At 42.9% G+C, this 23430-nt stretch overlaps 1 protein-coding gene across 1 annotated transcript; it reads left to right on the forward strand.

Annotated features, from left to right (window-relative positions):
- n4bp1 (nedd4 binding protein 1) lies at positions 1-22973 on the forward strand. Its single transcript, XM_071547312.1, has 12 exons — positions 1-440; positions 5056-5283; positions 6671-6844; positions 8417-8946; positions 9206-9581; positions 10725-11060; positions 11769-12004; positions 16697-16827; positions 17233-17329; positions 18200-18307; positions 19458-19559; positions 19708-22973. Exons 1-12 carry the CDS (start codon positions 129-131, stop codon positions 20087-20089), a joined length of 3012 nt encoding a protein of 1003 aa, XP_071403413.1. The 5' UTR covers positions 1-128; the 3' UTR covers positions 20090-22973.
- Positions 22974-23430: the final 457 nt, after the last annotated feature.

Genomic DNA, 23430 nt, shown 5'->3' on the forward strand with positions numbered 1-23430 from the left:
AACACGACGCAGGACAGTGGAGTAAAGACCGACAGAGGCGATGAAGAAGGGAAAAGGTCCTAACGACGCCGAGAGGTTAAAGTATTAGTACGCCGTTGTCAACAGCGGCGGTTAGATTCAGAACCGGAATGTCAACAACGCGGCCCCTCCTCGGAATGAGACGAGTCACCGAGCTAGCCTGCCCGGAGCAGCCGACCAGCAGGCACTCTGCGTCGGCCGGGAGGCAGCAGCAAGAGGCCCCCACCGTGGACGAGTTTACGGTCCTGGAAGATAAACAAGAGGAGCTGAAATGTGCCAAGCCGCGGGTAGAACAGGTTTTCAAGGTAGCTTTCACCATTATTGGTCTTTTGGACCCCACGGGACAGGCACACGGTAGCAAAACATCACGACAGATATGGCTGCAGCTTAAGGGAAACAGAGACGACGTGTCCAAGGCAAAGGTGAGTTATACACAATGTTATGTAATTCATAAACAGTTTGAGTTTCATCTCCCATTGATTCACCAATAGTTTATTGTGAATAGGGTTGTTTTAACAAAAATAATGCGCTGTCTGATGGTACACAAGGCCACCTCATTGAATCATTCATACGAAAATAGTGAGAGATTTGTTGAGACATTGAACAGGTGTATCACGCATCTCTCTGATTGGCAGCAATCTCTTTTGTTTCACCAGTCTTCTCTCTAGCACTGTGTGATCAATTATAACTGGCTTATGTTTTGTCAGTGGATAGCAGTCAGCAAACAGGCCATCAGTCAAAAAAGTAGATGTTATGAACAGGACACACCAGCCAGGCCTTTTCAGTTGACAAATGACTGTTTTAGGTTATCTAAGGGGTTCCAAATAAACACACACAGACTCTCATGTCATAAGATTTTAGGTCAGGGATCCCCACATGAGAAGAATGTTGTTGTTTATGATTTAGTATTGAATTGTATAACTGGCTATAGGCTGATAGTTATGAGTGTAAAACTTGATTACAATAGTCATCTCTAGCCATTCTTCAATGGTACATTTAATTCGGATAATTACTAGGGAATTGAATCATAGTGAAATTAATGTATTCCTTATTTTGCTGAGGAGGACACCCGCAAACCCCCTCAAAGACCCCTGAAGCCCCCCAGTCCATTTTGAGAACCTCTTATTTAAAGGTTAGGGTTAGTTAGTTTAAGATCTGTGAGACGTTTTAAGAATGCTCTAGGCTTGTAGCTAGGATAAATAATCAGTGTGACGACAGATAAGACAAGTTGCACCATAGCTGTCCATTTGGCCCTGAGTTGTATTTAGAGATGATGCACTTTTGCAGTCCTGAGTTACACCATAGCTGGCATCATCTCTAGTATTCAAGTAATTTTTTCCTGTGTGATTTCCCATACTAAGAGCATCTTTCACACTTCTGCATCCTGTGTCGTGAGTTTCCCCTTTGTGCGTAAGTCGCTCCCCCTGCAACCAGCTGCTCCAAGCTCTGCCAGTCAACCGAGAACTTGATATGGAAATGGTATTTTCACTGACAGCAGGTTCAACTCATGACTAGGATGACACTGGAGGCAAAAAAGCCTCCCTGTAGGGCTACAGCAATAAGCGCTTCACAGCAAGATAGGTTTTCTGTTATTATAATTGTTTATTTTCCCCTTTTTGAAGGTAACCACATGAGAAATGCTACCAAATACTTTAAAATAATCATAATTGTTATTCTGGTCTCTGTCTTTCTACTATCTGCCACACTTTGTTGGATCATCAACAAGTTGGCAACATACAGTATAGTGTCCAGTAGCTGGTCTGCTTCACTTTAAGAAGAAGTAACAGTTTGTGACTGTGTTCAGTTATAGAAAGTCTGTATCAATGAACAGTGGCGTGGCCATAGGTCTGCTTCTTATACCTGAATGTTACATCTCTCATTTTTAGCATATTTTCGAAAACCAACCAATTTAGATGCAGCAAGGAGCTTTTGGATGTTTGAGGCATCCCCAGTGTTCATTGAAGCATCACTGAAAAGCCAATAATACATTACAGTAAAGTCACATTGACGACAAACTGGATTTCAGTTCAGGAGAGAAAGGCAGTTTTATTTAATGGGAAGGCAGACTGGTGGGATTGTTCAAAAATCTGTGATGATTTTGTGGGTTGGAATTTTCCTGGTGCGCAATGAAGTCACCAGTAAAGATTTTCCATTTTTGAGGAAGTAAAAGTAATGAGATTTTGATATCAAAATACAAGAAAATAAATGTTTTGACATGAATTGTAAATAGGTGGACGGTATGAGCTAAAAAAACTGAAAAAGCCATTTTTCATCTCGGTGTGACTTTAACTAGGCTTGGGTATTGATAAGATTTTAGCAGATATCATTGAAACAACTAGGCTAAGTCAATGTGAGAGAACCGAGACATAAGCAAGCCGACTCAGATCCTTGAAAGTAGATGTGAATTTTGGAGCAGATTGATCATTAAAGATGCGACAGCTTACTGTGTGCTTCAGTGAAGAGGTAACTGTCTGAAGAGAGGCATCAAAGAGAATGCATTTGTGGTCAGATATAAAATCCACTATGCCAAGAGAGTTAGGAGTCAAGCCCAGGGTGAAGTCCAGATCAAGGGTGTGACCGCAGTTATGGGTGGGACCCACTACATGTTGTATAATATTTAACGATGCAGTAATATTTAAAATCTCAGAAACAAAACTATTTGAATGGTCATCAACATGGATATTAAAATCGCCAACCATGATCACTATGGTATTTTAGAGATAAAATCAGAGAATTCAGATAAGAAGTTGCCATTTGGTTAATGGGGGCGATAAACAACAACGCAGCAGACTGGACTGACACAGTCAACACTGAACATAAGCACCTCAGAAATGGTTAGATTGTCAACAAGTACAGGGGTAGGCCTACATTTATAATGGCTGTTAAAGCCACAGTAAGGCCCCCACTGTGGCCATTGAGCCCGGAGGAGTTTAGAACACCATAATATGGAGGACACCGTTTATTAAGCTGGGTATGAAAAAATGTCTGTGTATGGGATGCAATAAAATCATTTAAAAACGCAACTTACTAGATGATCTAGCATTTAGCAATTTGGCAAGTGGCACAGTCAACACATTATGGGGCACAGGAGGGCCAGGGTTTGAAATCTGAACTAGAATTGGGTTGCTAAGATTCCTACCAGCTGAAAAGGCAGTAACACAGGTTATTTATTATTACAGGAATTTCAGAACAGTTGTACGGTAGGTGATATAAAGGATCTAATCACAGGTCAAGACCAAGAACACTGGGCTGCATCCCTAACTTCGCCATGGTTTGTAGAATAACTTGGCTCTTTAACTGTAAATTGTTTAAGAAATTGAATCCATAGTTTTGAGAATCCATCAGAGAAAGTAGACCATGGGAGTTTCCATGTTATCACTGCCAATCCAAACAACTGTCAGTTGAACATTCTGTTAAATGATGCTGTTTCCTGGTAACTCAGCTAACAAAAGCTCCTGTAGTGTAGCGATGCTTGTTTTAAAGTTTCTCTTTTAAAAGAATGAATAAATAACATTGCTTTGACCAGTCCTATATTGCCCTATCCTTCATCTTATTTTTCGCCTTCCATCCTAATCCGGACCCTTCACAGTCCAGATTCACAGTGTGTCCTCCAGGACCCAGGCAAGACAGTGGTGAGGGACAAGATTTCTGAATCTAGGACACTACTGTAGGTGGTGACACAAGTTAGGTCTGCAGTATAGTATGAGTGTCCTTGGTCTAGTGGTGCTTTCATAAATATGTACGGGGGGGAATTTACCTGTGATCAGTTCTTCTGCCAAGTCAGTCAATCATGCTACTCATGAATATGCATCAAGTGGATGGTCAAAATTCTTAACACAAAAATAAACAGAGCTACAAACACAGAAGTGTTTGTTTACAAAATGCAACACACACCAAAATTTCATTCTTTAGTTTCAGTTTGAGTTTTTTTTTGGTTGTTTATAATTCCCATAGACTCGCATCTTAATACATCCTGTGTGGTACCAGTAACAAGATGATCCCCAGCCAGAGCAACTGGAAATCCCGACTCAATTAATCGGCCGTTTCATTGCACAAGCCGTACCCAAATATTTGAGTTCAGTTTCTGTTTCAAACCTCACATCCTTGTCCATGTCTCTTTTTTTCTCCCTCCCTCTGCATCACTGTTGACTCATTTTATGTTCTCAGTATTGAGTCTTTCTTACACATTAATACTAAAAAAAGGTGACACAGTAGCTCCAAAAGCATTTCTCAGTGACGGCACCCACCTAAGGCTGATTCATCCAATCATTTCCCATAGCCAGGAGATTCCCTGAATCAATTAACCCGTCTTTTCTCAGCTAATGTCACCCAGTGCTCTACAGCAATGAGGTTTTTTTTTGTATTTGTGCTCCTAAATTGGAAGTTTCAGGAGCACAAACAAAAAACAGTGTACAAGGTGTGCTGAATGCTTAATGTGCTCCTTTTTAAAATTTCTAGGTAGCATGAATTTATTTTTAGGAGCATATGCCACTAAAATGGTTGTGCTGTAAAACTGTTGAGAGCCCAGTGGAGCCAATGTGCTTTTTGTTAAGGCTCTCAAAAATCTAGCCATCTGAAGCAAGCGAGGGCTTTCTGAATTCAGCTATGGAAGTCACTGGAGGCCCCAAAGATTTTCACTGTTCAGAAATGGTAGTTCCCCACTCTTTTTATCTTTTCAAATTTTTTTGTCCATTTTATTTTACCAAGAATTAGTTTGCCTTTTACTCCGCCTCATGGTTTGGTTTTCTTTGATGTGTGTGTTGAGGGATAAATTGGCACATTTCATATGTATGCCTGTTAAAAGTGAGAGAGTGAGCAAAGAAGATAAAGAGATGGTGATGGAGAAAGAGTGGAAGAGAATGACAGTTAGTTGGACAGAGATGAGAGGAGGAGAAAGGCTTGGTGATGTGGGAGGCAGGAAAGAGACGTAATCCTGCAGAAAAAGAGAACTTCCAATATTATGTTACTGTTGCGCTTGAAGTTTATGATGTTGTTCACTGAGAGTCCATTACAGTTTTTGTCCTCTTTGTCCCCCAGGAATATGTGAGGGGCCTGTGTGACCCCGAGCTGCAGAAGGAGGAGCGCTACCCAGTGGACATGCACTGCATCTTCGCCGGCGCCCGTGGCCTGTTCCTGGATAGGCTCCTACGGGACACCAGCGCCGAGGTTCAGGTGCCCGAGCCGGGCCGCCTGCGGCTGTTGGGTCGGGCTGAACCCGTGGTGATGGCCCAGAGCCGAGTTCAGCAGTTTGTGGCGCTCTTCCAGGTAGGGATTCTAGATCGGTGATTACATGCAATCCTACAAAATCTAGTGATGGGTGACAGGTTGAGACTGGATCATAGGAACATGTTGAGAGATGTATTTTTTTAAGTGTGCAATGAGGACTTGAGAGCTTAATGTGAAAGAAGACTGCTGTTGTAAATGATTAGCCTACTTTATTTACTATGATTTTAATTTAGATCAAAATTAGGTCTCTTGAACAATAAAAGATGAGTACCTGAAAGTTGTATTCATTTTGTGCTGCTAGAACAAAATATGAAATCTTAAAATCTCACCAATGACACACAAGGAGTTTGCCTAGCTATTAATATTACTATAAGAGCAGTATAATGTTTTATGTGGTATTGATACCAAAGCACAGGAACAGATAGGAGTATAATCTGATTAATTAGTAGATTAGAAGTTTAATGATGTAGCCTGTCACTGGAGAGGAACAACAGTCAGTGCTTCCAGTCTGCCAGATCTCTGTGCACTGTGGCAGCCCTGTGATCTATATAGTGTCCTGTTACGTAAATTACAGACTAAACAGACATGACCCTGAGACATGTAGACCTGAGACAGTATGTCTCATACAACTGGCCCTGGAATGGTACATCTCATGTATTATCTGTCCCAAAGGCTTGACCTAGGTCAACCAACACATGTACTATACCACAATAATCTATTACTTCTCTAGAATCGACCAATAATTTGGATCTGAAGTATCAGTTTGGACATGCGGAGACCTATGTGGCACGACAACATTTCCACACAGGGCAAGATTACTACTTAGTAGTTTTGCGGCTTCGTAACAGTGGGACGTTGATCCACACAACAGCATACTGCTTTTGGTCTTCCTCAGGTGACACCTGACAGAGACCAAGAGCAGTATGCTGTTGACAGGTCCAAACATCGTGTACTGTTAGTGAATTATTCACTAACTGTTGTGTGGATCAACGTTTTACTGATGTATTTTCTATCCTGCACCAGCACTAAGGCGAATGTGCACATAGCCCTATGTTATTCAGTACTTTATAACAGTGGGAGCATTTGAAACTACATTATGATTCAACATGGACTACTGACCACATATCAAAAATGACGCTGTGATGACTGGATGGAAATATTACAGAAAATGTCACCTTGACCTTTCACATCTTTCACTACATGAACATGACTAGTGTTCTTTTGTAAAACTAGCCTATATAGCAATATAGCAACTTGTTAAATCTTTTTGAAAAACTTAAACTTAAAACTTGCAAATATAAGCAAAAGATGGCTATTAAAAAAAAATAAAGCACAGTACAGCACACCAAACACATGAATCTGTCTGTATGTGTGTGTGTGTGTGTGTGTGTGTGTGTGTGTGTGTGTGTGTGAATGTGTTATCCAGGAGAAGCGCAGTCTGCCCAGTGACAGGGAACCAGCAGTGAAACGGGCATTCAAGTCATTCGTGGAGGAGAGGGATGATAAGTACACTATGGAACTTCTGCTGCTGCCCAGTGCGCTGAAGGAAGAGTTACTGGGATTGGCACAAAGCCCCACTAGCGCAAACACATCCACCCTGGTTTGTATATACCTTTTCAATGTGATTTATTACAGTGCTGCATAATGATGGTGTCCAGCACAAACCTTGTATCCCCAAGTATGCCCTTTTGTACCTGCAGCAAATTAAGGAAACAGTCGACTTCTACCACAGGTAGCTGGGTTTCAGAACCTCACAGCCAAACCATTGCGTGATTTGACGATGCATTATAAAACATTAAATGAAGACTAGGTGTCCCTAGTGGTGGCTGGGCACTGTGGCCACGCCTCCAGGCATGCACACTTCAAAATGTTAAACTGCCAATATGTTTTAAACCCCAGGGCAAAGTATGGTCCTGTGTCTATGGTCCAGCCCAATAAAGTACAGGTCAAGTCAGGTTTGTTTATTTATTTATCCCTTCCATCACAAAAGCATGCCTCAAATGACTTTACAAATAACAAAGTCCAAGTACTGTGTAGTCCCATGGTGCATTCTGAATATAAGAAAAGGATTGTGGGAGTTAGGGTTAGTGAACATTTGCTGTTAAGGTATGGATGTTCACAGTTTAATTTAGATTTTCACAACAATACGTTTATATCCTTTTATTGATTACATGCTGCAGTACAACTATAATAAAGAATAGACATGATTTGTAGGAAATGGTTTTCTCAAGTGCTGTGAACCATGACGAAGTTTGATAGCTTCCAAGTATCGGAAGTATTTCACCCCTGACTGACCTGAATTTACCTATTCATGACCAGGCCACGGCAACAGTACCAAGGGAAAGTGCATGCGGGTGAGGGGAAAGTAAGCCAGATTTCTCAGTTCCTGCAAGGAGTTTTTGGAGATGCATACTGACACTGACAGTCAGTTTCTGTACAGTAGGTCAGAAGAGTGGGGACATGTTATCAATGGAGCCATTTTTTTCCATGGTGTTCTATTAACATAAAGCATACTATGTGCTATAATTCCCCTACTTTAAGAACCAGTGCTGTGCAGTATCTCATGTTGTGTCTAATGTGTGCTCTAACGTGCGCTGTTCTTTGCTTTGCTCTATCTGTGACGGCCTGTATGTCCTTGGCTGTGTGTACCTCAGTATCAGCCACATCGAGACAGGGTCTTATTGTTGTTCTTCAGTTGTTTTTTTCCCCCTCATTGACACCCATGTATTTTTTTGAAATTTGATGTCATTCCATGTATTTTCAAAGGTTTGGCCTGGTCCCAAGGTCATGAAACATTTATATAAACAATAAGATAAAACAGGGTGTCTGCAGGTCCTGAAAAAGTCCTAAATTTCTTAAGTAATATTATCTAAACATAGGTCTTATAAGGTTTTAAATACGATTAAACATTCTTAAAAATGCTGTGATTACTGTTGTTTTTGCAGTGACAAATCAGCCCAGTCACACAGTCTATAAGTCTACATTTATTGTCATTTTCATGCTTCAATTTTGAATTTGGTCTTATATTTCATTCTAACTGGCATTATAAAGGTCCTGAACAGTCTTACATTTAACTCACAGACACCTTTGTAAAAGCTTTATGTAGGATACTGCTGCTACTCGCACCTTACTCTCGGCATCAAGGTGATTGCTGTTGTGTTTCCACACCCAGGCCCACACACAGGCTCAGCATAACCAGGCATCGCATCCCAGCCTGGCAGAGGCCGACCAAGACCGCTCACAGAGCAGCACCCCTGTCACAGAGCTCTCCAACCGCATCCTAGACACCAGCTTTGAGGAGAAGGGGACTGGGCCAGCATCTGCTGGTGGAGGCAGTAGAGCAGGAGGCGGGATAGGCTTAGGCCCCGAGGCCGTCCTCCTGAACGGGGTTCGGCCCTCGCACAAGCGGCGCTCATCTGAGAGCGAGACTCGGGACACAAAGAGACAGTACTCTCTGGAGCGGAGGGAGGAGTCGCCGGAGAAAGAGAGAGATAGGGAGCGGCAGAAGAAGGACAGAGAAAGCCGGGTGGGCAGCAGCAGCTGTAGATCCAAAACTCCCTCCGCGTCGTCTTCGCTCTCCTCCTCGGGGAAAGCTAACACAGTAGCGGGTACGATCATGCTGGACTCCAGCGAGGGCGTCTTGGACGACGGGGAGGCAGTCAGCCCAGAAACCAACCTCCGCTGCTTGGTCAATTTCTTCAGGTGATGATCATAGTATTATGCAATGTTGTGAGTGTTGATTATTAGTATAATAGGGCTATTTAATAATTGTTTGTTTTTGAAAAATGGGGAGTTAGTGTTTGTGTTTTAATTTTCTTCACGTTTTTCTATTTTGCCTTCCAGGCTTTAGATAGCTTACTGTATGTGTTTTCCTTGTGTATTCTACCATGTAGACTTATTAATATTGTATCTGGGCTTTGTCACTGCACAATGAAGACATGTTAAAACTTATTTTCTTCAGAACCATGGGTTACCAGCAGGAAGTGGTCGAGCGCGTCGTCAAGGAGACGGGGCAGACAGAGGATACCTTCCTAGTCCTGGAGAGGATCGTCGAGGAAACCAAGCGCTGCGAAGAGGGGACGAGAGGAGGGGAAAAGGGAGGAAGACTGAACTCTGCACGCTCCCCAGAAACTCCCTCCACCTCCACTTCCTCCTCCTCCTCCTCCTCCTCTTCCTCTACAGTCTCTCGCAGCAGAGAGAAGGAGCGTGGGCTGAACAGAGCGCTGTTAGACCCCGGCAGATCTAAAGAGAACATTAAGCCCAGCCAGCATGGCGGCTACAGTAACGGCCTGGGCCACCGGAGACAATGTAGCGGCAGTGAGACCAGCACTCAGCAGGTACTCCACACCCCTGGACCGTCAGTGATGTCACTCATTTGAGTGGACGAGTGAACCGCGAGCATAAAGATGGCGGCCTCTCTGGCGGTTTGATATTGTTTCTGTCCTTCCTGTCCTTCAGTGCAGCTTGCCAAAACATAAACATCCAGTCTAATAACCACTTGCACTGCAGGATGGGTGGGAAGAGCAAATGACACCAGTCCGAGGCCATTTTTAAGTACTTGGCTCACTTTGAAAGTTTGAAATGACGCTAAAGAGTAATATAATATAATGTAGAGTGAGCTGCTTGTGGTTGCAAGATAAATTTCAGATAAATAATATGGCACTTTTTCATCTTCTCTTCTAAATCCTCTCATTTCGTCTCATTCTATCACCTCATCTCACACTGACATTGCTTATATCTTACCTCTCGTCTCATCTTCCCCTTTCATCTTTCAACTTGTTCTCTCATCTCATCGGTTTATTCTACATCTCAAATCATCACCAGTAATTTGCCTCATATCTTATGACTCATCTCACTGGATCATAAATTTCCTTTCTGTTATTATCTCATGACATGCCATCACCTCATTTCATCACTCATGTCTCATCTCACTTTCCATTCGCCTCTCATCACTTTAACATCTCACTGCACTCTAATTTATCAGATTGCATTTATCTCACCTCATCTCATTTACTGTACTTCATCTGTTGTATCTAATCTGCGAAGTCCACAATAATAGTGATAACGCCACTGATCAGATTTTGATGAAACTTCAAAGTGCATGTAGTTGCTCCGCTCTGGCATTTTCAAAATTACACTGATTGGCCGAAAGGGGTGCTACCACGTCTCTTTAATTGTCTGTACGTTGCACACAATAGACTCCACTGATTGGATTCTGACAAAACTGCGGAGCATGATATGTTTCATTCCTCTGTTACGGCATTTTCAAAATTACACCGATTGGCTGTAGGGAGGCACAACGGTCTTTGTTTACTTGTTATAGATTGGCTCAAGGGAAGGGGTGCCTGCATTATTGGTTGGGGTTGACATGTTTATGTGTCTTTACAAGGCTCTGGATTCATGTATGCCTGTGTATGGATATTAGCATGCATGCTGTTTTACTCCCAAAATAAATTAAATCATGTCAAATTTGATTTCAGGCCATCACCATCAAGAGGAGCTCCAGCGCTCAGGGAGGGGCAGGGAACTATGAGGTCATCACCATCGACGATGACGACGATCTCACCGCCACTGATAACCTAACACCAGGTAGCAGGTCGTCCCGGATGATGGCGATGGAACACCTGGACACCCAATCCGGATCGAGAACAGACTACTTGGCACGGGGAGGGGGCGGGCTTTCGCAGAGGGACTACCTTTCGAGGGGCGGGACTCAGACTTTAGGAGGACCAATCAAAGTGGAGAGTGTGACAGCGCTGCGCAGCGCGCCTCAGTGGCTGACTGCCACCACCACCTCCTCGTCTTCTTCCCCCAATGTAGGTATCCCAATAAGGTTGGACGTCTCTGCTAAACATGCTGCCATTTCTCTCCACTGTAGTGAATCTTAAGTTGTTGGTGGTGCTGCGGTGTTTCAAGGGTTAGTCACTTTCTCATCAGGGCTTCCAAAAGTCATGGAATATTACCGAAATTCTGGTGGGTCATTTTACAGAAAAGTTCTTGTCACCTATATTCACTGTGTTGACAAGATTGAAAACACAGTTTGTCTTTTTCAAACTATATCCTTGCTGATAAATCATCTCTACTTGTTGACTAGATATTGAAAAACAATTCACACATTTTTATTTTTGGAGGAAAGTAACAAACTTCAGTAATTAGTAAGCTAAAGCTGGGCCCAGTTGGCCTTGTAGTGGAAACCAGACAACATTTATCTTTTTGAAAACATAGAACTGAAGAAGGAAGGAGTTTTAAATCATGGAAATTATCCACCGTCATCATGGAATTTTACATTATGACTAGGAGGGAATCATTGTTGTGAATATCCGGTTATCATATTGTTGTTGCAGTCAATAACTGGATGTCGTAGTTGCTGTCAGTTGTTGTTGCTCTAAACTGGCTATTGTTTTTTATGTCATCATGACTCAAGTTCCTTGTGTTGCTAATGTTTTTTACAAAATAATCTGTTATTGTTCTGAATTTTGGCATTCCACAGTTGCTCACCACCTCCTCTTCTTCCTCCTCCTCAGTCAGCTGACCCCATCTCCCGCCCCGCCGCTTCTTCCTACCAGACGATTGGCCACATGGGGTTCCATGGGGGCGGGGCCAGGGTTCCCCCGGCCATTGACCCGCCGGCGCCCCCGGTAACCGGCCTGGCCCGTTTCCATCAATCTCTGAGGACTCCGTACACTCTGACGCTGCCAAACGAGCCGGGACGCCCGGAGCTCAGACACATCATCATAGACGGCAGCAATGTGGCTATGGCGTGAGTTTACACACACACACACACACACACGACACAAATATAGACATACATATCACAGCTATTGTGGTGACAATTATAATATTTGTTTCAATGGTGTCAGTTCCCACACCTACAATACATATTTTTACCGTGTTCTTCCTTTCACACATACAAACCCATTACTATTCCCATCATCATCGCCATCATCATCACTTAAGATAAGACACCCACTCACAGTCATACTCGCTAACCAAGCACACCACCTCTTACAGTACGCAGCCCCCGGCTACACCCTGTGTCGTGTGTGGGTGCACTAGAACTGAAAGCCCACACATTCATATAGTGTTGCTACTCATTGCTGTGTGTGTGCGTGTGTCAGAGCGAAAACAGCTGTATCACCAATGTGCGGTGCGGGGTGTACTGTGGAGGTGTTTTTAAGAAGAAACTGCTTTTCCAGTAATACTCTCTCGGCTGTAGTTTCAAAGTTTCAGCTTCAGCCAGCGATTGCAAAACCGTGACGGGCATTTGACTTGGTCGATCGAACGCAAGAGACTTCGTGTATATGTGTGTTACGAGGAAGGAGTTTTTTTTTTTTCTCGCTCTTTGCCGATCACTTGTCTTCCCATTCTTCGTCCTGAATGACCTTCTCATGACCTCTCGCTTTTGCAACCACTTCCTTTCACGTTCTCTCAGTCTCTCTCTCTCCCTCCCTCTTCCCTCTCATCCTGTCTCCTTACCAGAATTAAGTGTGATCAAAAAGCCCAGGTCATCCTGTGGCTGTGGAGGGCAAGAGCATGTACTACTACTCCTTGTTCCCAGAGGATTTTATGACGCTTGTGTTTGCTGGGTATTGAGAGGCTGTCATGAGTCAGTCTGTTAAAACCATGATATCCTTTTATTTATCTCCATAGCTCACATTTTTAATACCCTGTATGGATTGCAACACAATACAGTAATTTGACCTATTGTTTGAGTCTGTGCTGTAATACGGTGAGACTCCCTGGACAAATCTAGAGTAAGGCAAAGACACCAAAATGTTGCGTAGTGTTTCAGGGGTTCTATAAATCCACTTTGTTAATCACCTTTTGTTCTGTTTTTTTAATCAGGAAACAATAGCCTTCGTTGTTTGAAAAGTGCAGCGGTGACGTTTCAGCTGTTAACTGATTTCATGGTCAGCATGTGTCCAGGTTTTGCAAAGTAATTACCTTAGAGATATCTTTCTCTGTCACAGAATGCCCTGGTTTCCACAGCTCTCTACTGAGCTCAGAGACGTCTTTCCTTGTCAGGTTATGTCCAGGTTTCCTCGGTGATTTTGCTGGTTGCATAATCTCTTCCTGCTTCCTGTTGCGGTGTCATTCATCACTTTCTCTTTCAACAGACTGCGGAACTTCCCTTGAGTTTGCATAGCAGCCCCGACCACAAGCTGAAACTATCTTGTTCTGTATGTGTCGTACGTGTGTAATTATGTATAATTTCTGTCTGTTCATCTCTGTTTGTGCTCTCCGTGTTATGTTTATGTGTCTGTGGCACTCTTGTGGACCTAGTGTTGTGTAGTGATATTGATACCGCAGCACAAGAACAGACAGGAGTCGATCTGATCAAGGTTTAATGATGCATCATTAGAGAGAAACAACATGAACAAGGTCAGTGATGTTGGTCTCTCCCTTACTGAGAGAGATCTGTGATCTACACAGTGGTGAGTTACACAATGACAGATAGTAGGCTACATCCTTAAAATGATAAGACATGGCTTCCGTATGTCACCACATGCCTTATAGCTGACGTAGCGATTGATGCCCTTAGATGAATGGCCTTGTAGCAGAAACATCAGGCACATCCTGAGATTAGGTCGACTTGGCATACACACAAAAGTATGACCCATGGTATACTTTTTCTTTTTTTTCCTGTTTCTTCACTTTTTCTCTCTCCAGACATCCGCACAGAACATAATTCTGTAAACAGTTAAATGTGTAATTATTGGGACAGTGAGCTGAAGTTGGTCTTTTTTTTTTTAACTAAGGTGTGAAAATGTAACTTTAACACCTCAGCTGCAAGTTTTCCCACAAGTTTCACAATCCTCTTCTTGTTTTCAGAAAGAACTATTCCGTCTACTGTCTTTTACCACTCACGTCAATGTCTGAGGAAAATCTTTTGTTTTTGTTTTTTTAGGATGTGTACTATTAGAAATGCATATCTTGTTTACTAAAATGTGGGACTTTTTGGTCACAGTTGACAACCATGTCTGACGCAGATTATGTCTGATATTTCCACTTCTACATTTGACATTGTTTGGGTTTTCTAGCTGTAGAATGCAAAACCACGAATGTGCTGCAAGACTGTATAGAATCTGTACTTATTGTTGGTGTCGTTATTGCTGTTAGTGTTAGTGTCCACTGTTGACGGATTGTTCTTCTACCTCATCCATATTAAACTATAGTGGAATCAACAGCTAAAAAGACTAACTTTAGCTTGCTGCCGTAGCCCTTGGGCGGGGTGTGCCATGAATGGTGGGGCCCACGTGAGACATCTTATTTTGCTCGAAGACCTACCAAACATTTCGTGCCGTGGGACTGTGGGAGTTGAACGTGCATCTCTGCTCGACCACAGCTTGTGCGAGGGCAGATTGCTGATCAAGATTGTAACCAAGCACACAGGGAAGTAGCCAGCACAGACACAACAGAGAGAAAGAGAGGCACATGACACAGAAGTTAGATGGGTCAGAACAGAAGCTCCCCTCAGCTGCCATCAGAGAAGCATGGAGGCAACATTTTGTCCATTTAGTTCTGTGTTTTATTAAACTCTTTCTCTAAGAATTTACATTTTTGAAAATACATTTCACAGATTTTCCCCACACAGATTTTGTAGGCCATAATGATGGCTAGTCTAATAAAAAGATTCCTGTTATTTTGGCTGTGAACCTATTACCCTTCCAGAATCCAGAATATATTACAATTTTCCCACAGCCCAACAACCCTGATTTTGGGAAACACTTATGCTCTTTAACAGTGTTGATAACAATTTAAGTTTTTTCATATTTGTGTATGCTACAGCCTACTTACCAATAGTCATCTCCGCTAACAGTAATATTGCTCATCTAGCCTCAAGATGCATTTTGCAATGACATTGTGAAATTCTGATAGGAAAAAAACAAGGTGATATAACAGCCGTGTTTCTCTGCTGCTCAATTATTTGAGCAATAATTACAGAAGCTGTAACTGAAAGCTGCCACATGTATTGCAACATTCAGTAGGCTGTGATATCAGATTTGACACACCAAGTCAAACACGTTCCCTGCAAATAATGCTGTTTCCTTGTAGATTTGTCACCCTAACAGAAAATGATTTAAATGCTGGGTGATCCTCCACAAAAATCCATGAAATCAGTTTGGGTCTCAAGACACATTCCTTTTGAATAAGAGTTTCCCCGGAGAATGTTTGAACAGTGCTGCTTCTACAGATTTATCAGCGTTAGAAAGGCAGATCCCTGGGTCTTACCCTAAGGTGATGATACACTGGCAGCTTTTTGAGACAGTGGTGAGAGGCAGTGTTGCCTGTAACACCAATAAAGAACAGCAAATAGGACAGAATCCATGTAGGTGACACAGCGAGTTGCAAGGAACCAAAATGTACCGGCAAAAAATAGCCAGGTCCCTACTGTTGCCAAACGTGCCCGCTGACATCGCCTTAGGATGTTGCTCGTGTGTTTCGCCGTCTAAAATGGCAGGTCTGTGGCTAGTCACAGCCTGCAGCCAGCTTCCTGCATGGTGAGTCTGGCTGTTCTCAGGGAGTTTCTCTTCTCAGATGGTGTTTGTTGTTTGTGTTGTCTTGTGGTTTTCTGTCCTAGCTACCCATTTGTCTGGCTGACGCGCGCGTATGGAGCGTGCGCGTCACTGCTAACAATCTGGGTCGGCTGATAGCGTGACGGCCGATGCGTGCGTGTGCTCTTTTGTAGCTAGTAGCACTAAACCGACGCTCGTAGGAAGCGCTCGTCACGGCTTGTGCTGTTGCTAGGAGACCGGTGAAACCCTGTGTGAAGCGCAGCGCCGTCCTGCGAGAAGCTGAAATATTCTGGACTTTGCCGCTCAGGGTGATGAACACATGCTAAGCTCTCGGCGCTTTTGTGAATGTGCATCAGTGTCTCCTTTCCGTTGAAAATAATGAGAACAAGACGTCAGCGCTGTGCATAGAGGTTCACAGTCAATATGCAGCCTGATTCCTCCTTACATTCCTCCTCTCTTTTTCTTCTCTCCCCTCTGTGTCCTTTTTTTCCTCCTCTACTCATGGCCTGCATTCGGTCCTCTCATATCAAAGCATAGTACTAGAATCATTTTCTTTATCTGAAACCACTCTTAATGCCTTTACTGTAATCACAACTCCCTCTCTGTCTCTGTGTATCATATCCATTTCTCTCCAGTCATGGAATGAATGAATGAATGAATTTCTTTATTTGAACAGGGACAAAGTACAAAGAACATTAACCTTATAAAACAAGGAGAGATGTAATGTACCAGGTTTTAGCAAATTGCTATTTTTCCGCCCGTAGTCCCTGGGCAGGTAAGTAAAATGATAAAATTGTACGAAAATATAAAATTGTACGAAAATCGTTGCCCTCGTGGCCCTCGTTGGTTCTCCTCCTGACCACACACACTGTAGTGCTGTCAAACATGTGTCTAACATCCCTGTCTCTCTTTTCCCCTCATCCCCCTCTCTCTAGTCACGGCCTTCATCGGTTCTTCTCCTGTCGAGGCATAGCGCTGGCGGTGGAGATGTTTTGGAGGCGGGGCCACAGAGAGATCACAGTATTTGTCCCGCAGTGGCGGCAGAAGAGAGACCGATTCACGACAGGTACACATGCTGTGTGTGTGTGTGTGTGTGTGTGTGTGTGTGTGTGTGTGTGTGTGTGTGTGTGTGTGTGTGTGTGTGTGTGTGTGTGTGTGTGTGTGTGTGTGTGTGTGTGTGTGTGTGTGTGTGTGTGTGTGTGTGTGTGTGTGTGTGTGTGTGTGTGTGTGTGTGCGGGTGTCTTGATGGGCCGGGGGAGTGGCAGATGTGTGTGTGGATGCAGTGCCACTATAAAAATGTAAATACAATGAATTCATCATCTGGCCTTATTTCTTAACTGTGTGAAGTGAAAAAAATCTTGGTTTTTTATTTCAGGCCTCAAAGTAATAAAAAGTAGAAAAGGGGCTGAAGAGATGCTGCTCTGTCTGTGTGTCTGTGTGTGTTAATTTATTTCCTTTTCACATATTATAGAGCAACACTTCCTGAACCAGCTAGAGGACCTGAGGCTGCTCTCCTTCACTCCCTCCAGAGAGGTGTGTGGCCAAAGGATCTCCTCGCACGATGACAGGTATGCACACACACACACACACACACACACACACAGCATCCTGAACCCTTACTCAAGCCTGATATCTTGTATAGGAGCATGGTAGTCCACTCATCACGAGTATTTTCATATTTAGACAGTAGGAAGGCAGCAAGGGGAGCATTGGGGGAGACACGGGAGATTCAGGCGGGGACCGGTGGGGGAACACATGTGTTTCCAGAGGCGGGGGACTTAACCACTCGGTTATCTCTGGCCACTTTGGTTCCATTATGACCGTATCTCCTCCTACACAAGTCTGTGACACAGCCCCCACCGCTCTCACCCGTCCCAACACAAACAATAAAATCACATTCTCACAATAGAGATGAGTAAGCTAACTAGTCAGATACCTCTACAAAAGAGGTAGTGTATCATGATTCATGATCAAAATACTGTAATTATACTGCTGTCATTTTTCGGGCAGGAGAGTTTTTGTTCCAAATCAGAAAGTACAGGCCGGAAAATCTCAGCACCTGATGAAGTAATCATTGAGTCACTGGTATTGTTCAGCAACCCAGTCAAATCCCTGTAGTTATATTATTGTAATTTTGTTTTATGGGGCAAAGAAAAACGTACTTACTTCCCCCGAAATCGAAACGTCAATTTCTGCCAACTCATCCTGCCTCATCAGGCGTGGTGTTTCCCTCCCACTGGATTCCCCTGATCTGGGATCTAGCTTGTGACCTTTGTACAGAGGGAAAATTCTGAATGTCTAATGGCCAATAGTTGTCAAGTATCAAAGCGGCAGCACTAATCTGGATCAGTTGAATAAGATCTTTCATGTATTTGTGAGCGATTGTCAAAGCGCCACCCCACCCACTCTGTCTCTCTCTCTCTCTCTCTCTCTGTCAGGTTCCTGCTCCACCTAGCAGAAAAAACAGACGGGATCATTGTAACCAATGACAACCTGAGGGACTTTGTGGACGCCTCGGACGCCTGGCGGAAGATCATTCAAGAAAGGTGATCACATGCTGTGTACACACTGCTTACGCACTCCTTCACTCATACACACCATGAGCCAACTTGTTGACTTTGGAAGGTCAACCAAGACAGGTGATTGGCTGGCTGACTAATAATGACAATGCATTTTATCTGCAGTTGACATCAATCTCACAGTGCTAAAAGGGAAGAGCAATAGCGAACAAAACCCAATGAACAGATTAACTTACAACAAAAAACAGACAAAACAGCATTAAAAAAAATAAACATTCTATCACTAATTTATTGTAGTGCCCCCAAATTGATTGTTGATTGTAATGCATAAGAGTTGTGATTTTTTGCGGGGCAAGACAGACATCTGTGGCTGAAGTCAAAATATTACTTAATCCTATATATCTTTTTAAAGATACATACATTTAGATGAAGATTGTGTTTAGTGTAATTAAAAAAAAATGTTGGTGCAGAACAAAATTACTCAGCAGACACTTATTATATGGGATATGTAAATATAGTATGTATAAAATTTCATCTTGCAATTTTAGGCAAAACAGCATTTATAATTTGTAGGCCATTGATAATGTTTTGCAAGTTAAATTGTTTTGATTGATATGAGGGCTGTAGAACTGCTAGAAATATTATAGCACCTCACTACAAATTGATTTGTTTCAAGTGTGTCTACATTTTTTTTTATATATATATAAATTGATGCAAGGGGGTTGAGGCTCCAGTCAAAACTGCACAGACACACAGCTACAGTATATACAGCACTACATGTGTCATATATGCTGTGATGATGTGGCTCCCTCTAGGGGTAGCTGAGGAGATCAATGGTTTCTGTCATGATTCAAGTCCTAGCACCTTCGGCAATGTGTCTCACTCACTGTCTCAACACTTGAAAAATTGCTCATTTCCCACGATTCAATAGTTAACTGCCATATCAACCAAATTGTTAGGAGTTTCTCTTGGTGTGCATCAGGACATCAGATAAGCATATACTTAGACGTCTATACAATGCCATTACCTTCTATACAACAAAAAAATATAGATTTTCTGTTCTGATGCTTTGGCATTATTACACTATTACAATAAAGCTGTTTGGATTGCATTGAAATGAAAAAATCTTTATTTTACTTAATGAATTCGTCTTATTTCTTTCCCTTCTCCCCTCCAGGTTGCTTCAGTTTACGTTTGTGGAAGACCACTTCATGATCCCAGACGACCCTCTGGGGAAACATGGACCCCACCTAGAAATCTTCCTGCGCAAAGACAACAAGTAAGTTTTGTGTGTGTGTGTGCGCGCACGCAGGCTTGAAGTGAACTGTGGCTTTATGACTTCACTCTTTGCCATCTCTCACACTCTCTCTCACTCCATCTCTTACTCTCTCCTCTCCCCGTCTTTCCCCCTTTTTTTCCCCTGTCAGGAGAACCCCCATCACTCCCCCCCCACTGAGACCCCCAGACTTCCGTCCCTCGTCCCAGCCGCAGCAGCCGGTCTACGTCCAGGCCCTGCACTCCGCCCCGCGGCCCCCCGCCTCCACCCCTCAGCCCCGGCACCCCGCCTCCCTGATGCCCCACCCGCCGCCGCACTGGCCCCACTCGGGACCCCCCGAATGGCACCCGCCCCGCCGCTCCCCGTCGCCCTCGCCCGCCCCGCCGCCCCAGCGGTCGCCGGGGGAGACGTCGGAGCTGAAGAGGAAGCTGTACGACATCTTCCCAGACCAGAAGCAGCGGATCGACCGCATCCTCAGCGACAACCCGTACATGAGAGACCTGAACGCGCTGTCCGGGCTGCTGCTGGGATAAATGACTGTGGCGCGCACACACTGTACATACACACACTCACACATACATGCAAAGGTGTATACGTATACGCATAAAGATAATTTATTTTGCCATCTCTTCCAGCCTGCCAGTGTACGGAGTGTTTGCCCAGGTGGAGGACACAGAAAGGTTTTTTGTAGTAAAGACTTTGATCGTCAAACAAGCTGCTATTGGCAAAGACTTATTTGTAGGGACAGTATCACTTTTTTTCTTCTGTCTCCCCCTCCCCCTTTGCTCTCTAATTGATTTACCTGAACAACACTGGTGTCCACACAACCAAAATGTTACTCATTTGCATAAATTCAGCCATTTATCCGAGCCTGAAGACCATGGCTGGTATCTGTCAAGCAGCAAGGTCTCTAAATTATTCAGGTGCAACAAAGTGTAACAAAATAGTCCAGTTCCTTGACAGCAATGCAGAGGATTTATTTTTTATTTTTTTGTTAGTAGGCACATCATCAGACTCAATAGATACTGTCATGTATCTCTGAGGAGACCAGCTCAGAGCCTTTTCCTACACGATTCGGGACATTGGCAGGTTTCGCATCTTTTTTCAGCACACCAGTGATGTACGTGTTACGCTCTGGAACTGAATTTACTGCCGGGCAATATCAACCGACTGAACATGATAGTGAGCATGATAATGATCAGTGAGCAGTTAACTTCCCCAGTGATACGAGTGACAGAACTCTTTAAGACGCAGGGCTTTGGGAGTGCTGCTGTTGAATGATTCAGCAGCGCAGTTCATCTTCAATTTCTGAAAAGCATACTTGTTGGAGATCAGAGTTTTCATCAGACAGCACTGATGTCCTAGATCAAGGGGCTATTTCAAGAAGCATGCTTAGATCCCTACCTGTTCAGGATCATTAATGTCGGCCAGGCATCCCAAAAACCCCACACTTTGACATTTGACAAAACCTTTATTTGGCATTTATCCAAACCAACAAAAAGGACTAGTTTCAGTTTTGCAGCCAAACACATAAAGCAGCTTCCTGAAATAGCCCTATGCACTCAGGCCAACACACAGGCAACGTTTTGAGGCTGTGTAGATGGGCAGTTGTGACAACCACTAATTCAGTTCATTCAGTTATAGCCCAATATATGTACAGTATATATCCAGATTGAATTCACCCCATTTGTCAATCCCTAGTCCTGTTGAAGGCAACATATCCTTTCTACATTCCCTCAAAATGTTGCCCATGTGTCCTGGCCTTTACCTCCAGTCCATTGCATGGCTGAGTCCAGATGCTGCTTTGATACACTATCAATTCTCCCAAATTTTTCTTAGTATTTTCTTGAATCAGAAATTCAAAAATTCTGACTGAAGAAAAAATGGTTTAAAATTCATTTTCAGTCTTGTTTTCAAAAAAATTGATCCCATCGTTAATAAATTACTCTAGAATTGTATTTTTCTGAGGAGAAATCTGTCATTAACAGAAACTCCAGCCTCATAGTCAGCAGAGACATGATAGTGGATTTGAGTATCATCACCATGACCCAGCCACCTCTTTTCTCATTTATGTCTTTTTTCTGTTAGCTCAGTGTTGCTTCTAAATAACTGATGTTCACAAGTCATCTCAGAGAAGAAGTGCTGGAACTCAGTTGCTGGAGGTTTGACGCCCGGTCATGTTGTGTTACTGAACATCACATCAGGAAGAATTGGACATTTGGCGGGAATTATTCCCAGGATCAGGTGTACTGATCAGATAAATTGTGAAACAGTGTGGTCAGGAGGATTTGGTCAGTATCATATTCCAAAGTGTTGTTGTTTTTTTATTGTTATGAGCCCTACATCTTCAGGCAATATTTCACTCCATCTGGCTTAGGGTGGGAACAAACACTACAAGATTTAGCCTTTGTTGATTTATTTAGTGAATGTGGTCACAGTTAATTGACCCACACACATTTAGAAATGATACATCATAGCCAGGTTTTCTAGGTTGGGGTGCTGTGAGAGAAACTTAACATGACACATTTTCTTTGGTTAAATTTGTAATTTGTGTTTAATTAATAAGTTATTATAAATTGAATACTATTGAAGTTTATTAACCAATTGTGTAGTGATTGGTTTAATTGGTTTGATGAATCTGCAGAAAGCTTGTAGTGTTTTTACCCGAATACACCCAGAGAATGTGGGCAGCAGGTTCCCCAGCTTGCATATTTGATGTGCATTTAAGTTTTTGTAATATACAAAGATTAATATTCTTCTCCTTGTAAGAAAAAAACCTCTCTGCACAAAAACTTTACAAGGTGTCAAAAATAAGTTGTGTTCATATTTGCTATGTTGCTGTTGTAATGATTGCTGAAGGATTATTTTTTTTCTCATTTTCTTTGTTGTATTATAATTTGTAATTCTTTTGTGTATATCTATTCCCCTTTGTTGTAAATATGAGCATTTTTTGGCCACAGTGCACACACTGTATGGTTTTATGTATGTGGAAAAACTGCAGAAATACAGCAACTCCTATAAGACATTCTCTCTGGTGCATGGCTGTACAGGTCTACTCTACTTCTTTGAACCATGTTGCATGGGCAACATTTTTAGGCAATGTACATGGGCAACTTTTTGCCAATAACTGTGAGAAACAGCTGTCAGAAACAGTTTCCCATGATACTTATGCACATTTAGACTGCATGATGTTTCATGGTTGCGGTGCTGTCCATATGGTGGAAAATCAGGCAATGGGCTTTTCTGCTTTCCATGCCTTTCTGCATTGCCTCTAAATACTGTGTGCTCTTTAATTCAGTTTTGTTCAGGACAACAGCACACCCTTGCCCTTGAGCCATTAATCTGATAAAACATCATAAATTCTACTTTACAAAAAAATGACTGAAATGATTAAGGTTATTCTGCATTTTTGAGAAATAACAAAGTTTTTGCATCAAAAATTTGTTTTATATCACAATATGAGTTTCTTAATTACTACTGCTTTCCACTCAACTCACCCACAAGCCTTCTTCTTCTTCTTTTCTTATACATTTGTGCTTGTGCACTCTGTGTCCTGATGGTTACAGCATGTAGTCGATAGCACTGTGTGTGGTCTGTGTATACATACATACCTACAGTGTATATATAATATATAACTGCCCCAGGCAGCGGGACACAGAGGCCTGAGATATTCCCACATCATCCCCAGCTGACCTGGAGTAGTGTGGGATATGATCTGGCTCATCTGATCTTGGAAATCATGATTCAGAAGATGGCACCGCTCAGTGTTTGAAGCCCCATCCATACACTGGACACACTGGGTCTCGGGATACTTAAATGGTTTCTTGGCACCCTCAGTGTGAACTGGTACTGCTGTCTCCTTTGATGATCCCTT

This window comes from Centroberyx affinis, unplaced genomic scaffold, assembly GCF_046629955.1.
Source record: "Centroberyx affinis isolate AG114_WGS23_722 - 3 ecotype Tasmania unplaced genomic scaffold, CSIRO-AGI_Caff_v1 ptg000270l_1, whole genome shotgun sequence".
NCBI lineage: Eukaryota > Metazoa > Chordata > Actinopteri > Beryciformes > Berycidae > Centroberyx > Centroberyx affinis.

What these genes read in the sequence shown, in the direction of transcription:
- n4bp1 (XM_071547312.1), top strand. Translation starts at nt 129, where the DNA reads ATGTCAACAACGCGGCCCCTCCTCGGAATGAGACGAGTCACCGAGCTA. An exon ending in ATCTCCTCGCACGATGACAG is followed by an intron (nt 17,330 to 18,199) that starts GTATGCACACAC and finishes TCTCTCTGTCAG; the next exon opens with GTTCCTGCTCCACCTAGCAG. An exon ending in CGGAAGATCATTCAAGAAAG is followed by an intron (nt 18,308 to 19,457) that starts GTGATCACATGC and finishes TCTCCCCTCCAG; the next exon opens with GTTGCTTCAGTTTACGTTTG.